Source organism: Ceratocystis lukuohia, assembly GCF_044167205.1.
Source record: "Ceratocystis lukuohia strain C4212 chromosome Unknown Supercontig3_pilon, whole genome shotgun sequence".
Taxonomy (NCBI): Eukaryota; Fungi; Ascomycota; class Sordariomycetes; order Microascales; family Ceratocystidaceae; genus Ceratocystis; species Ceratocystis lukuohia.
In genome coordinates, this window is record NW_027263522.1 from 3,326,303 (window position 1) to 3,340,210 (window position 13,908).

The 13,908-nt window shown below is 49.7% G+C and overlaps 4 protein-coding genes across 4 annotated transcripts; 2 read left to right on the top strand and 2 right to left on the bottom strand.

The window, feature by feature from the left end:
• Nucleotides 1-436: 436 nt before the first annotated feature.
• HOO65_030852 (Protein phosphatase 2A regulatory B subunit) lies at nucleotides 437-2,867 on the top strand (the record flags this gene model as incomplete). Its single annotated transcript, XM_071001932.1, has 5 exons — nucleotides 437-460; nucleotides 593-925; nucleotides 1,077-2,036; nucleotides 2,153-2,451; nucleotides 2,501-2,867. 5 exons carry the CDS (start codon nucleotides 437-439, stop codon nucleotides 2,865-2,867), a joined length of 1,983 nt encoding a protein of 660 aa, XP_070860531.1.
• Nucleotides 2,868-4,255: 1,388 nt separating this feature from the next.
• Nucleotides 4,256-5,976, bottom strand: HOO65_030853 (Calcium homeostasis endoplasmic reticulum protein; the record flags this gene model as incomplete). The annotated part of the gene is made up of 3 exons (XM_071002090.1): nucleotides 4,256-4,728; nucleotides 4,802-5,567; nucleotides 5,827-5,976. The coding sequence occupies 3 exons, from the start codon at nucleotides 5,974-5,976 to the stop codon at nucleotides 4,256-4,258; spliced, it is 1,389 nt and encodes a 462-aa protein (XP_070860532.1).
• A 626-nt stretch (nucleotides 5,977-6,602) lies between these two features.
• Nucleotides 6,603-7,235, bottom strand: HOO65_030854 (uncharacterized protein; the record flags this gene model as incomplete). Its single annotated transcript, XM_071002406.1, has 4 exons — nucleotides 6,603-6,799; nucleotides 6,908-6,933; nucleotides 7,063-7,076; nucleotides 7,227-7,235. 4 exons carry the CDS (start codon nucleotides 7,233-7,235, stop codon nucleotides 6,603-6,605), a joined length of 246 nt encoding a protein of 81 aa, XP_070860533.1.
• A 2,972-nt stretch (nucleotides 7,236-10,207) lies between these two features.
• On the top strand, nucleotides 10,208-13,609 carry HOO65_030855 (putative inositol polyphosphate 5-phosphatase; the record flags this gene model as incomplete). The annotated part of the gene is made up of 1 exon (XM_071000504.1): nucleotides 10,208-13,609. The coding sequence occupies one exon, from the start codon at nucleotides 10,208-10,210 to the stop codon at nucleotides 13,607-13,609; it is 3,402 nt and encodes a 1,133-aa protein (XP_070860534.1).
• Between the last annotated feature and the right edge of the window lie 299 nt (nucleotides 13,610-13,908).

A 13,908-nucleotide genomic window follows, 5' to 3' on the forward strand; every position in this document is an offset into this window, starting at 1 on the left:
CTGGCTCTCGCTCTCTCTCTCTCTCGCTCCCTCACTTACGCTGTTGTCCCCCTCTCCCCTTCCTCTTAAATCCAACAAGGCCAGCCAGCCAGCCAACCCGCCCTGCCTCACTGACACCTTCAGCCTCGTCTCGTCCTAGTCCCGCTGTCTATTGTACCTTGTCGAAACCAAGTCGCATCCAATTCCAATTCTAACCTGTTGACTTGTTTTTTTTTTTGCTGTCAACCACCACAACACACAACAGCACTTCTCGACCTTCCTTCTCCCCCCCCCCCCCACAAACATACAACAAGAACCACAGCTCAACAAGTTGTAGTTTACTCGTCTCTATTCTCTTCATTTCTTCTTCTCCTTTTTGGCCCTTTTTCCTTTTTTCCTTATCCTTTGCTTCCGTCGGCCTTATATTGCCGGACGGGCTTTCCCAGTTTAGCTCATGATGAAGCGCTTCAGCCAGAGAGTAGTAAGTAATATCGCCATCTTGATCTCCTCCCCTCCTTCCTTGTCTCATGCCCCCTCCTGTCTTCAAGGCTCACTACTATCCACTGTTTGCTGACATGTGTTTTCCCTCTGCCCCCCCCCCGCACCTCAATAGCTTTCCCGTGGGAAGGATCCGAGCAAGTCCTCCAAGAAGAATAAAGACGCCAAAGATGGCGCTGTTAGCCCCTCGTCTTCCACCCGCGACGTCAGTCAATCGCCCAACGTTACTCCCTCTTCTTCCACAACAAATTTGGCCGACACGCGTAGCAAGCAGGCTGTAGCAAACACTGCTTCTGGTCTCAACGGTGACCACGGTGCCTCCAGCTCGCCTGCCCAGAATGGCGCCGTCCAGTCCGCCTACTCAGGTGTTCAGCCTGCCAATGGCGCAACCACAACACCCAGACATATGACTGCTCCCCCGACTGTTGTAGTCAGCCCTTCCCCTATGGTGCGTATCATATCATCCGCTCTCTTCCTCGCTTCTGCCCTCGGCTTCATTTCCTTTTATCTGGTCTGCTGTTGTCTGCCACTTTTATAACTATCTCCATCTCCGTACCATTGCCTTTTCCCCCTCAACTAACCTTTTCTCCCCGTGTCAGCATATTCCTCCTCCCGGTGCTGTCGACACCATGCCCGGCGACCTCGCTCCGCCAAAGGCAGGCTCAAAATCGCTCATGTTTGACCGTCTGCATCAAACCCCCAAAGACGTTGTTCCAGAAGGCCTCCGTACCCCTAAGAGACAACATTCGTCCCGCTTCGAAATATCGGCCCACCGAGAGCTCGAAAAGCTACCCGGCTTTCACGAAGTACCGCCCAACCGCCGCCAGGATCTCTTTATGCAAAAGATAGACCAATGCAATGTCATTTTTGACTTCAACGATGCCACGGGAGACATGAAGTCCAAGGAAATCAAAAGATTAGCTCTACACGAGCTGCTCGATTATGTTGCGAACAATCGACAAGTCATCACCGAACCTATGTATCCAAAGGTCGTTGAAATGTTTGCCAAGAACCTATTCCGCCCAATCCCGCCTCCAGTCAACCCTCAAGGCGAGGCTTTTGATCCCGAAGAGGACGAGCCTGTTCTCGAGGTCGCCTGGCCCCACATCCAGGTTGTCTACGAGTTCTTCCTGCGCTTTATTGAATCTCAGGACTTTAACACCAACGTCGCCAAGGCTTACATCGATCATAGCTTTGTCCTGCAATTGCTTGATCTCTTCGACTCAGAGGATCCCCGTGAGCGTGATTTCCTCAAGACTACGCTGCATCGTATCTACGGAAAATTCCTCAACCTCCGTTCGTTTATCCGGAAGTCCATCAATCATGTCTTCTTCCAGTTCACTTATGAGACTGAGCGTTTCAATGGAATTGCCGAGCTGTTGGAAATCCTCGGTTCCATCATCAACGGCTTTGCCTTACCCCTGAAAGAGGAGCATAAGATTTTCTTGACTCGGGTCCTGCTTCCACTACACAAAGTAAAGAGCCTGAGCATGTATCATCCGCAGCTGGCCTACTGTATTGTTCAATTTCTCGAGAAGGACGCATCATTGACCGAAGAGGTATGTTTTCCCTGTTACTTCCCTTGTCTTCCTCCATACGGCTGCGCTCTATTTGTCCGTTGTTAATTTTTTTTCTAACCTGCTGTTTTTCTTTTCCTTTTTTTTTCTACCTCCAGGTTGTAGTCGGTCTTTTGCGTTACTGGCCCAAGGTCAATAGTACTAAGGAGGTCATGTTCCTAAATGAAGTTGAAGACATTTTTGAAGTTATGGACCCTGCCGAGTTTGCCAAGGTACAAGAGCCTTTGTTTCATCAGCTGGCCAAGTCGGTTGCAAGCCCGCACTTCCAGGTTGCTGAAAGGGCATTATATTTCTGGAACAATGAGTACTTTTGCAACCTGGTTGGTGATAACGTTGAAATTATCTTGCCCATCATGTTTGCGCCTCTCTACGAAAACTCTAAAGGTCACTGGAACCGGTAAGTCACACTGTCGTCCATTCCACTAAGCACGTTTGTAAACTAACAGGACCTCCAACAGAACAATTCATGGTATGGTGTACAACGCTATGAAGTTGTTCATGGATATCAACTCGGTGCTGTTTGACGAATGCTCACGCCAATATGCCGAGCAACAGACAAGTGCACCTATGCGCCAGGCCCTACGTGAACAGCGGTGGGCTTCGGTCACTGAACTCGCAAACCAGCGCCTGCTTGAGATTAAGGGCCCTAACAATGGCCGTCTCGTTGCACCAATGGATGTGTTGGATGAGAGTGACCCCACGGAGGAAAACCAGAAGCGTCTTGACTCGCTTAACCTCCAGGACTCGGGCGACAGAAGAGAACATTCATCTGTCGATGATGGAGCGAATGGTGAGGGCTCTGCTCTTAGTTAGCGGTGATATACCTTTTATCTTTGTTTCGTTTTTTTTCTCCTTTTTCTTTCCATCTTTGCTCGCCTCTTTAGGGAACTTAACTTGCCCACACCAATCTCATCCTCACTTACTCTTCTCCTCCTGTCTCTTATTCTCCTTATCCTCTATTTCCTTTTAAAAATGTAGCTGGTGTCCCGCCCAGTTTGTTCCTAAATCCTACTACTTACTCTACTTACTCAATGAACGGTCACCCCAGCAATTTGCGAGGAAAAAAAAAGAAAAAAAAAAGACAGTCGAACGAGTCTGGTTAATATTTCTGTTTTTAAGAGATAGTGGTGGAAGGAGGCATGTGAGATACACATGAAAGATGAACCATGGTGAGCGTGCTGTCAGTCTAGGCTACGTCAGGCCTATCTCATGTCAAGGTTCCCCCTCTCCCTTTACCCTCCCTCCTCTTTCTTGTCTGGTTGTCTTGGAAGGGTTTTCGTGAAGACTAGGAGAGAGAAACCGGCGATATGTTTTTTTTTTCCTTTCTTTTTCATGTGCTAGAACTCGGGATTTGATTTTTTTTTTCCTTGCTTTTTTTTTTCTGCCAAATTATTTGTCATGTTTCCTCCTTTTCTTTTTTCTTTTTTCTTTTTATCTTCTTTTCCATTTATTTTTTTCCCTTTTTCTCTTGTTCTCTTTGTTGGGAGAAGATGACTTCTTTGGATGTGTTTGGACAGCTAGCTTCTCTTTTTTTTCTTCTTCTTCTTCTTCTTCATTCTTTCTCCTGTTTATTCTTTTTTTTTCCCCTTTTTTTTTCTCCTTTATTTCTTCCCTTTCAATCTTGTTATCTGTCCCTTTGATGCCTATTCGTATCGGAAACTTGCACTTGTCCTTGTTGTTTTTAGTTGGAGATCTTTGTAGTTGTTCCGTGGGGCACATGTCTAATGCTAGGAACGTTGTAATAAACCGTTTCTCTTTCTTCACGTATTCGTAATATTATGGATATTATTGAATCATGGATAAGCCTTTCTTAACAAGATTCTCGTATATCAAGATTATCAACTAAAAGATAGCCCCCGAATTCGCCATTCATCTCGAACTTTGCCTGCCTCGACCTCGTCCATACCCCCCTCTGCCATGCTCCCCCCGATACCCTTTCCACGCCCCACGGCTACCGTGATGCTGATTTTGATACTGATTTTGGCTCTGGTATGGTTGGTGCGAAGATGAGTGGTATGCTCGTTGATGTTGTGAATGACCCCGCTGGAAATCACCTCCAGCTCCGCCGCGCAAAGCCGGTGGCGTCCATCCTTGGCCAGGTGGGGGCGGGGGCGGAGGCGGTAGCCATGGCATGCCCTGTGGGGATTGTGGGATTGGATGTATAGGGAACTGTGGTGGGACATGGAAGCCTGCAGGAAGGTCTATGGGCATAGGGATGGGCACAGGCATTGAAGGGGGGCAAGGTTCTGGATTGGAGGGCTGAGCAAAGGGCTGGGGCTGGGGAACAGCGGAATCGTAGTGTTGGCTACGGTCTTGTCGATTATGGTGCGAATGATGCGGCTGTAAGTGCGAGTTGGAACGTGAACGAGATGTTGGGCGATTTGTGTAACTGCGTTGGTCGTATCTGCCTCTGCTGTGGCTTCGTCGCTGCGAACTATCCCGCCCGTGGCTGCGACTGTGGCTGCGACTGTGGCTGCGGCTGCGGCTGCGGCTGCGACTGAGCGAACGCGAACGAGGACGAGAGATGCGACGGCGCTTGAATGCAGGCGGGGAGTTGCTGCGACTGTATGATCTACTACGGCCTCGACTATGGCTACGGCTAGGTGTATAGCTATAGCGACGGGCGATGCTTCTGCTCCGACCTCGAGAATCAGATCGATTACTTGACCTTCCCCTGTTGGATTTAGATGTGCGGAGCGCTTTCATCTTGATGCAAAAGTCGCGTGACCAGCCGTAATAGGTCTCACCTCGCAGCACACTGCCAGTAATCTCGTCCAGGGACACGACTTCGCCTAGTTCGTTAATGTCAGTGTGCTCCTGGAGGTCTAGGCTACAATCTTTTGCGTATATTTGATCCACATTCGACAAAAGACCCTTGACAGCGTCCACCAGCGCCTTATCAGGAGGGCCGGCGTTCATGTGGAGGGGCTTGATCATAGAGGGAGTCATTGGCTTGGTAGAATTAGGCGTCATGTGGGGTAGCCAGGTCGAAGCAGGTAGGTCATACCATGGGACTGCGGGATCGCCATGAATACTAGGAAGCATGTAAGGCACTTCTTTTGTCAAAGTAGGCCCCTTTACAGGATCCGGTGCAATGTCCATAGCGGCGTTGTGGGCTGACGTATCAGCGAGAGCACCAGTCATAGTATCACGCAGGGTATCGATAGTCTTTGCAGCAACATACTGCCGCTCCTCCCAAATTCGAATCAATTCATTCAACTTGCTAATATGCTTCGTACTCTTCTCAACGGCTGCAGCACTGGCGAAGAGAGGCTTCAGACTAGATTCAAATGACTGCAAGAATATGTTGTCCGGCGATTGGGCCAGGGTATGATGCAAAATATCGTTGACGATGTATAGGACATGGAGACGCTTCCGGCGAGCCTTGGGCTTTTTTGGAGCCTCAGCGGTAGGGTCGACAAGAGTATCGATGTAGGCACAAAAAAACCGGCCTAGGGCGGCGATACGTGTAGCTGATGGGACAATGTGCTCTGCAATCCAGTTTTTGCAGGCCTAGAGCAAGATGTACATGAATATAGAAAAGAGCTTAGTCTATGGAGTCAAACCACTATAGGTACGGGTGGCGCAAGAAGCGAGAAAAGATAGTCATCAAACCTGGGAAAGCCTAGGGCCGGCATACACGCAATCAAGATTGCTTGTGCATTGGCACACAGCGAGGTTTGTAGCCATTTTTTCCGGTATGGAGTGATAGGGTGTGGGCTCGAGTAGAATGATGGCGTATGTATGCGAGAGCAGGAGAGTGTTTTCAAACCTGAACATTGGGAGGCGAGCATCGTTGCACGGCTTCGTGGAGAAGATTGTGGAAGGTATCGATGTCGTTGCGGTCACAAGCCACTGGGTCTTTGCGAAAAAGCGCGCTGGAAAGCGAGGCTTTGGTGATAGCCAGCTGGTGTGATGTCATTTTCGAAATGAATTGAGGTCCACAGCTTGTTGATGCGTGTTGTCGCTACCCTTATAAGTAGAGTAGGTTTTTTGTGTCCGTGTGAAAATTGTATCTTGACTACGATGTTGTCTACTTGGTGGTTGTGCCGAGGCTGATGCTATTTTCCCACAAGGCTGAAGGATCCACTTTAGCTTGAATGCCTTAGACCCACTTTGACATGACTGATGATCGTGAATCGAGAACTTTGATAGTAGTATCCGAAGAGTGATGGGCTAGGGCTTAAGATTATCCTACTTTGCATGATGGGAGAATCTTCTCCAGGACCATCTGCTACTGAATTGTTTCTTGATTGCCAGGAATTGCAGTTCCGATTTGAAAAAGAAAATAGAAAAGAGAAAAAGGAAAAGGAAAATAAAAGAGTGATTCAAAGTTGAGATGGCTAAATTTACTAGACAGCTATGTATAACATGCTGCCCTAAATGATATTGTACAATGTGCGTGCTACAACGCTCTGGGAACGACCTTATAGTCCCAGTCAGACTAGTGGTCTGTCATTTGCTGTACCATTTGTATTCTCTCTGGCATAGATGGGCTATCTGTAGCCACGAGAGGACGAATAAGCTGGTACGGAGATAACATCAAGGTCATGAAAACCTGTCTCCTTTTGGGCTCTTGAACGGCTTTGGCGTTTCGTATGGACCCTTGTCGGGCTTTACGCCTTTCATATCTTCGTCCATTCTCAACTGCTCGATCTGCTGCTTCTTTTTACGCAGCTCCTCCATCTTGAGCGCGCGATCAGCGTTGATCGACTGCTTGGCAAAATAGTACGCAGTACCGCCAGCTAAAGGGCAGGTGTTAGGTTAATGCCAACTTCATAACAAGGGAGATAAAAAGCCAAAAGCCGATGCTGACGAACATGAGGGACGGTATAAGGGAAGGCGAAACGTACCAGCACAGAGAGCACCCCATCCAGCCCTGCAGACATGACATAATACACGTTTGTGTTAGCATACCTGGTGTGCATACATACAAGCTAAATCACAGACATCATTCTCATGACAGAGTCAAGTGAGTGAGCAGCATTAGCATTAGTCTCATACATACCAGAACGATTTTACCTATACAGAGCGCTTGAGTTAGCAATATCACATCCCGGATACGTGGCATTTCCAATGCCGGCTCAGCTTCTGCTTGCTACACTGCAGAGCAGATAGAATCGCACTGCGATGGGGAATAACCAAATCTGATACAACTCATGCTATACTTACGGTGTTCATAATGGTTGGCGTTGCTGTATTTGTATTGGGATGTAGGAAAAAAGGGAAAGAAAAAAGGAAAAAAGAGTGAAGGATGGAAGGAAAATAACTAGTCCAATGGAAATCTACGGGCCGGGAAATGTTGATTTTTTTTTTCTTTTTTTTTTTTTACTTTTTTACCTGAGAACGGCGACAAGATTTAAACCCGGGATAGATTCTCTATAGATTCTGTAGAATGGCCTGATCGTGTCTGTGTTTGCACACATAAATCCAGTGCAAGGAGAGTACATGGTACAGTGCAAGAAAGAGAAGTATCCACTTGCGCAAGCTTACAGGTAAAGGGTACCTGGGGGACAAGGCTTGCTGCGACTTTTGCTTTAGGGGCCTCTACAAAAACACGGCGCTCATTGACATAACGGCGATGCTCTTCTTCCCCAGAGCAGAGACATCTTTCCCTGGTGTAAACATATTTTTGGAAACTTGCCATCGAGCGTCTGGGAGGGAGGCAGGCAGCAGGCGAGCCGACAGGTGGCAGACCTGCGCTTGGCAGTTGGCAGCTGGCAACACGTACAGCGGCTCGTCAGCTAGCTCCAAGTCTAACCTAGTTGCTACACCGCGTTTATGAGATCAAGGGGTAGAGAAGGGGGCGTGGCTCACAAGCGCAGGGTACACTCTAGTTAGGGAATTCTCAGACGTTGTTCAAGAGAGTTTCCATCGCGTTTGTTTCGCTTTCCCCCACTGGCAAACGAGAGCCCATGGCAGAATTTGCAGCACAATTTTTTGCGGTGCACATAGAAAGCTCTCTACCCACACCCACACCGCCTTCACTCGTTGTTGCTTTGCTGTCATTAACCCTCTATCTCTCTGCTTCTCCCTTTGTCCGCCAATGCCTCTGTCTAATGCTGTCTAGTGCCGTGCCCCTCTACTCTCCATCCCTTAGTGCCAGGTTCAAACAGATTTATAATTAGCGTTGGAAGAGAAGCTAGACAAGACTGACCCCTCCCCCTTTCCAGGGAACAAAGTCCTGTTGGAGGGGTCTTATATGACTTTTACGATTCTTGGTTCAGGGTGCGGGCGTCATTCTGTTCTGTGGCCTGCTGTCGTGTCAAGCGCACAGCTCCGTCCACTATCGCACACAAGTACAGTGTATATGAGAACCAAGCCACTAAAAGCCACAGCATCAGCGACCGCGCAAAAGACACTCGAGGAGGAACGAGGTGCAGGCGAGAAGACGAGGAAAGGCCGTGGTAATGGGACATCGGTTCTCGCCCATTGCCACATCCATCGCTCACTGTGTTCTGTCTGATCTTCTCTAATTCTACCATCTCATTACTGGCGTCAGCATTCTCTTTCCCAATCCTTTATGGCTGTTTCAATTTCCTGTTTCTTGCACCCTTGCATTGCATTGGCAAGTCCAAAGAAAATCAATCCTCTTGCTTGGTTTCTCGTCGTAGCGGACAAGAACAAGATCAACAATCGGCCCTTGTTCTGCCTGTCCTAGTGCCCTGTAACCTCCCCCCTCCCCTCCCTCCACCTCGACAATCCCCCCCCCCCCCCCTCCAAAAATATAGGAGCTATGCTTCGACTCCGCGTTCCAAGCTATCTGCACACAAGTACCATATAGGTGCCGCCAAACTAATAGTAAACAACCTGGCTATCTACTGGTGTGGTGTAGTGGACAAGATCAACCCCATAGCTTGAACTTGAAACTTAGCCTTGAGAGTAATCAAAACCGACGCGACGGCGACCAACTGGACCAGCTGTGGAAGTTGACACTTGGCTTGGCCAGCTTTAGTTTTTTTCCTTGGCTATTTTTATTCATTTGGCTTGGAACCTCTGGATCTTGAAGCTTGTTCTCCTCGCTCTCCTCGCTCTAGTTTTCTGGCTCGTTGATGCGTTCATGCACTGCCCTAACCCAGACTTGACCTGGCCTGCCCTGTCTTTTTTCTCTTGCCTTCCCTGCTGGCGCTGCTACTCTGTCGCTGCCACTGCCACTGTCTTCTCTGTCTTTGCCTCTCTGCCTCTGCCTCTGTTTCTGCCTCTGCCTCTGTCTTTGCCTTTGCCTTTGCCTTTGCCTTCGTCTCTGCCTCTTCCCACACCTTCTGTCTATATACTCTCTAAACTGGGCTTGGTTGTTGCCCGCCTGTCGCAGCCTTGTGTGCCTTGCTGCTAATTCCAACTCTTTTATTTTCCTCTTCCCTCTCTTTCTCTCTCCATATTGACTTAGCTGATACCATACGATACCATCCATCTACACTCCCACCGCTACAACCTGTTTTGTTATTCTCTCTCGTTCTCTCTTTGTTTCTTTCTCTCGTTTGTTTTTTTTTCAGCCACAGTTCCGCCTCTGGAATGCACATGTCGCCGCCTCTTTGTATTCATATGAACATCTGCAACCCTTTGCCTTTTGGTTGGGGGAAATTATACAATCTCTAAAAGTATTCGCCCACTGCAGCCACCAACACCAGCTACTTCTATTACTACTACTGCTACGACTGCCATTATCAACTGCCATTCTTTGTTTCTTCATCTATACTGGGCTTATTCCCATACAGCAACCAGCATGTGCACGCCTTGATCCCACCCACCGCTACGCTTTTTAATACTACGCTCTTGGATTGCCGCTACCCTTACTGTTACCCGTTCTATCTGCAGTGCAGCATTATCTTAAACTTGCATTCACATAACCTCACTTGCCGCCTGTCCATTCGCTTTTCTCATTTCCTGAGCCTCTCTTTGTTTGCCTGTTTCTACTCATTGACCTACATAATTCGTCTTCCCCCACGCAAGTCATCATGAGCTCAGCTGCAGTTGACGATGAAGGGCTGGACGGCACACCCATTGTAAGGCCTCTCTCTTATTGTTTTTTTTTTCCCTCGTCGCTTTGCTTCCCACTTCATCACATGCAAAGCTTAAAATTGCTCGTGCTAATAACGCTTCTCTTTTTTTTTCTCTAGAAGTCGGTGTCGTCGTTACGCTCTCGCTTCGAAAACATGGGCAAATTTGAGCCTGCCCCAGCTCCGCCGCCCGTCGCTAGCCCGGCTCCCATTGTCCAAGATCTTCCGCAACCTCATCCACCCCGGTCAATGTCTCCGACAGCAAAGCCAGATCGGCCTAGAGACTCAAAGCCAAACGACCTACTTCCGCCCCCGACACGCCTACGAGAAGCCCTCCCCGTTTCTTCTTTACGCACCAACAATCAACAGGAGCTTCCCATGCGCTCGTCTAGCCCTCGAGCCCCTCCACGGCCACCCGTTGTGAACATCCAGCCGCCCCAGTCACCGCCTAAGAAATCCGGTGTTACAGGTCTGCCAGACCCCTCCAACCTGCTCAACCCTGACGCTTCGTCCGCCCCAATTACCCCTCTGCGGTCTCCCAACCAATCATTTCCAGAACAGCGGAAGACACCGCGTGCTACTGGCTCCAAACCACCCTCACCCCCGCCCCCACGCAGATCAAGTGAAACTCGACGACCTCCGCCACCCCCCGTGAACAGAGCCGACAAACCTGCAGTGCGCCCTAAGCCGGTGCTCTCCGACTCTAATGGCCGGCTTTCTGCTCTGGACAAGGTCCCCGAGGTCGCTCCCGCCAAACCCAAGACATCGCCCTTCAGTAGTCCGCCAGGGAGCGCTGCTGGCGGTGAGGATGATGGCCCTCCCCCAATGCCGTCAAGACCACGGCCGGAACCTACAGCAAACATGACTCTGAATAGATCTCGGAGCCTTCACGTAGGCTCCAGCTTCGAGCCACCACCCCCTCCTCTACATCCTGCATCTGCCGGAAGACGCCGTGATAGGGAGGATATGGCCACGCCCAAGCCTATGATTACGCGACAACTCACTGGCCCTTCCGCTTCAACCCGCTCACCGAGCATAATTGAGCCACCGCCTCTTACCCCCCGCAGACCTCATACAGTCATGTCAACAAAGCCACCGCCCCCAAGACCCCCCAGGCCACACGCTCCAAGTAACTCGGACGCAACACAACGGATACAAAATCCACCCCCACTGTCACAGTTCCAACGACCGCCGGTGAGAGGCCACCAGTCGCATCACTCTGTTGTCGAGAACCACACATGCGCTGAAGCAAGAACGCCAACCTCTCAAACACACCTACCTCCGCCGCCTCGAATCACTCCAGCTGTGGCCACAACTAATAGCAATTCCGGAACCATCAGCACCTCTTCTGCCCCTCTAGCCGTCATGGCTACTTCTGCCCCTGTACAAACAGAGCCTAACACAATCATCGCCGCATATCCTGATATTTACAACGTGAATCGCCAGCCACCATTTCTCAAGCCTGGAATCCCTGAAATCACGACGAAATACGACGCCCGTGTTTTCGATGTCTGCGGGGAATATGTGGCCTGTGGGGGCTCCATGACCAGAGCCTGGAGCATGTTCGATGGGTCAGAATTGCTGATGTTGCCGCACGCCGAGGGCATCAGAGGCACAGCTCTTGCATTCAAGCCCGCTGCCAATCCTGACGACGAAGGGACGAAGCTCTGGGTAGGCACAAACTTTGGTGAAATCCAGGAAATCGACCTGGACACAAAAGACGTCGTGTGCAGCAAACCTGGCGCACATGGCCGTCATGAAGTTATCAAAATCTTTCGATTTCAAAACCAACTCTGGAGCTTGGACGAAAGTGGAATTCTTCAGGTCTGGGGCCCAGACAAGTCTTCTGTGCCAAACTTGAGTAATAGCCCAAGTCACACGTACCGATTGCCTCGGGGCCATACCTTTTCGCTGATCATAGGTGGCGAGCTGTGGTATGCCAGCGGAAAGGATGTCTATGTCTTTGCCCCCACACTCGACGGCAGTTCCCAATGTCAACTTACACCAAATCCAATGTGCTACGATGGTGCTGGCGAAATCGTGTCTGGTGCAACAATCCGCTCGGATCCTGACAAGGTTTATCTTGGCCACAGTGATGGCAAAGTCAGTGTCTATTCCCGTAAAGATTATTCCCTTTTGTCAGTTGTCAGCCTAAATGCCTTTAAAATCAACACCCTGGGTGGTGTTAGTGATAAGCTTTGGGCTGGTTTCAACAGCGGCAAAATTGCAGTCTACGATGTTACAACGACCCCTTGGACGATGAAGAAGGAGTGGCATGCACATGATAACCCCGTCATCAAACTGATTCCCGATGCAGCAAGTGTGTATCGCATGGGCCGTTTCCAGGTGGTATCTCTTGGGGCTGACAACAAACTGCGGGCATGGGATGGCCTGCTCAAGGAAGATGCAACGGAAGACTACATGAGGTCTGTTGACACCGAATACTGCGACTTTGACGAGCTAGATGTTCACGTCCTGACCTGGAATGCCGGAGCCTCTACACCCAGTCAAATCCAGCACTCGACGGACTCCGCGTTCTTTACCAATCTCATCAAGGACAGCGGTTGCCCTGATATTTTGGTATTTGGCTTTCAAGAGCTAGTTGACCTTGAGGACAAAACAGCTACTGCCAAGCGCCTATTCAAGTCTTCCAAGAAAAAGGACGATAAGAAAGACATGAGTCATGCATACCGTGATTGGAGAGACTTTCTTCAGAGGTCCCTAGATGATTACATGCCCTCAAACCAGCCATACTACGTCCTCCACACAGCAACGCTGGTTGGCCTTTTCACGTGCATTTTTGTCAAGGCCTCGCTGCGAGACCGCATTCATGATTTGTATGCGACCGACGTAAAGCGTGGAATGGGTGGCTATCATGGAAACAAGGGTGCTATTGTGATCCGGTTCATGATTGACGACTCGTCTCTCTGCTTTGTCAACTGTCATTTGGCGGCCGGGCAAACCCAGGCCAATAGCCGCCACAACGATGTAGCAGCGATATTGGAAGGCCAAATCCTGCCTATTGAGCGCAACGCAACCATCCGACCCGACCACTTTGTCGGCGGTGGCGATGGTACTATGATCATGGACCATGAGCTTTGTTTATGGAATGGAGACTTGAACTACCGTATCGATGCTATGTCACGCGACACAGTGGTCATGGCCGTCAAGAATGACAACTTGGGCAAACTGCTGGAGCGCGACCAACTACTTGTTGCCAAGAGGCGGAATCCGTCGTTCAAGCTGCGTGCATTCCATGAGATGCCGATTGAGTTTGCCCCGACATACAAGTACGATGTTGGCACCGACAACTACGACACCAGTGAGAAAAAACGGTCGCCTGCGTGGTGTGACCGGCTGCTACACCGTGGCCATGGTCGTATCCAGCAGCTAGAGTATCGTCGTCACGAGGTCCGCGCATCAGACCACAGGCCTGTGTCCGGTCGATTCAAATTTTATGTGAAAGAGATTGACCACACCCGCAAGGCTGCGACAAGTGCCAGGTGCGCGGCTGTTCTAGATGACATACGAGTCTCCATGGAGGAAGAGGAAAAGTGAGTAGCTTCCCTGTCCCCCCCCCTCAGCCTCTTGAGATCTTTAGTAGTGGCGATAAAAAAAAGTCTAACCATTTACTTGCATGCAGACTTTCTTACCTGACGGACGTGTGTGGATTTGAGCTTGTTACTAGCCAATCCTTCATCCAGCAACGCTCAGCACGCAGAGATCATCGCAGTCCAAGTAGAACGCGGGAGACTGCGGTGTCTCAGTACTAAAGACAATCCACGACAACACGATGTTTGGTCTTTCATTCTCACCTTCTCGCTTACCATTCTTCTTCCTTCTCTGCTCCATACTTT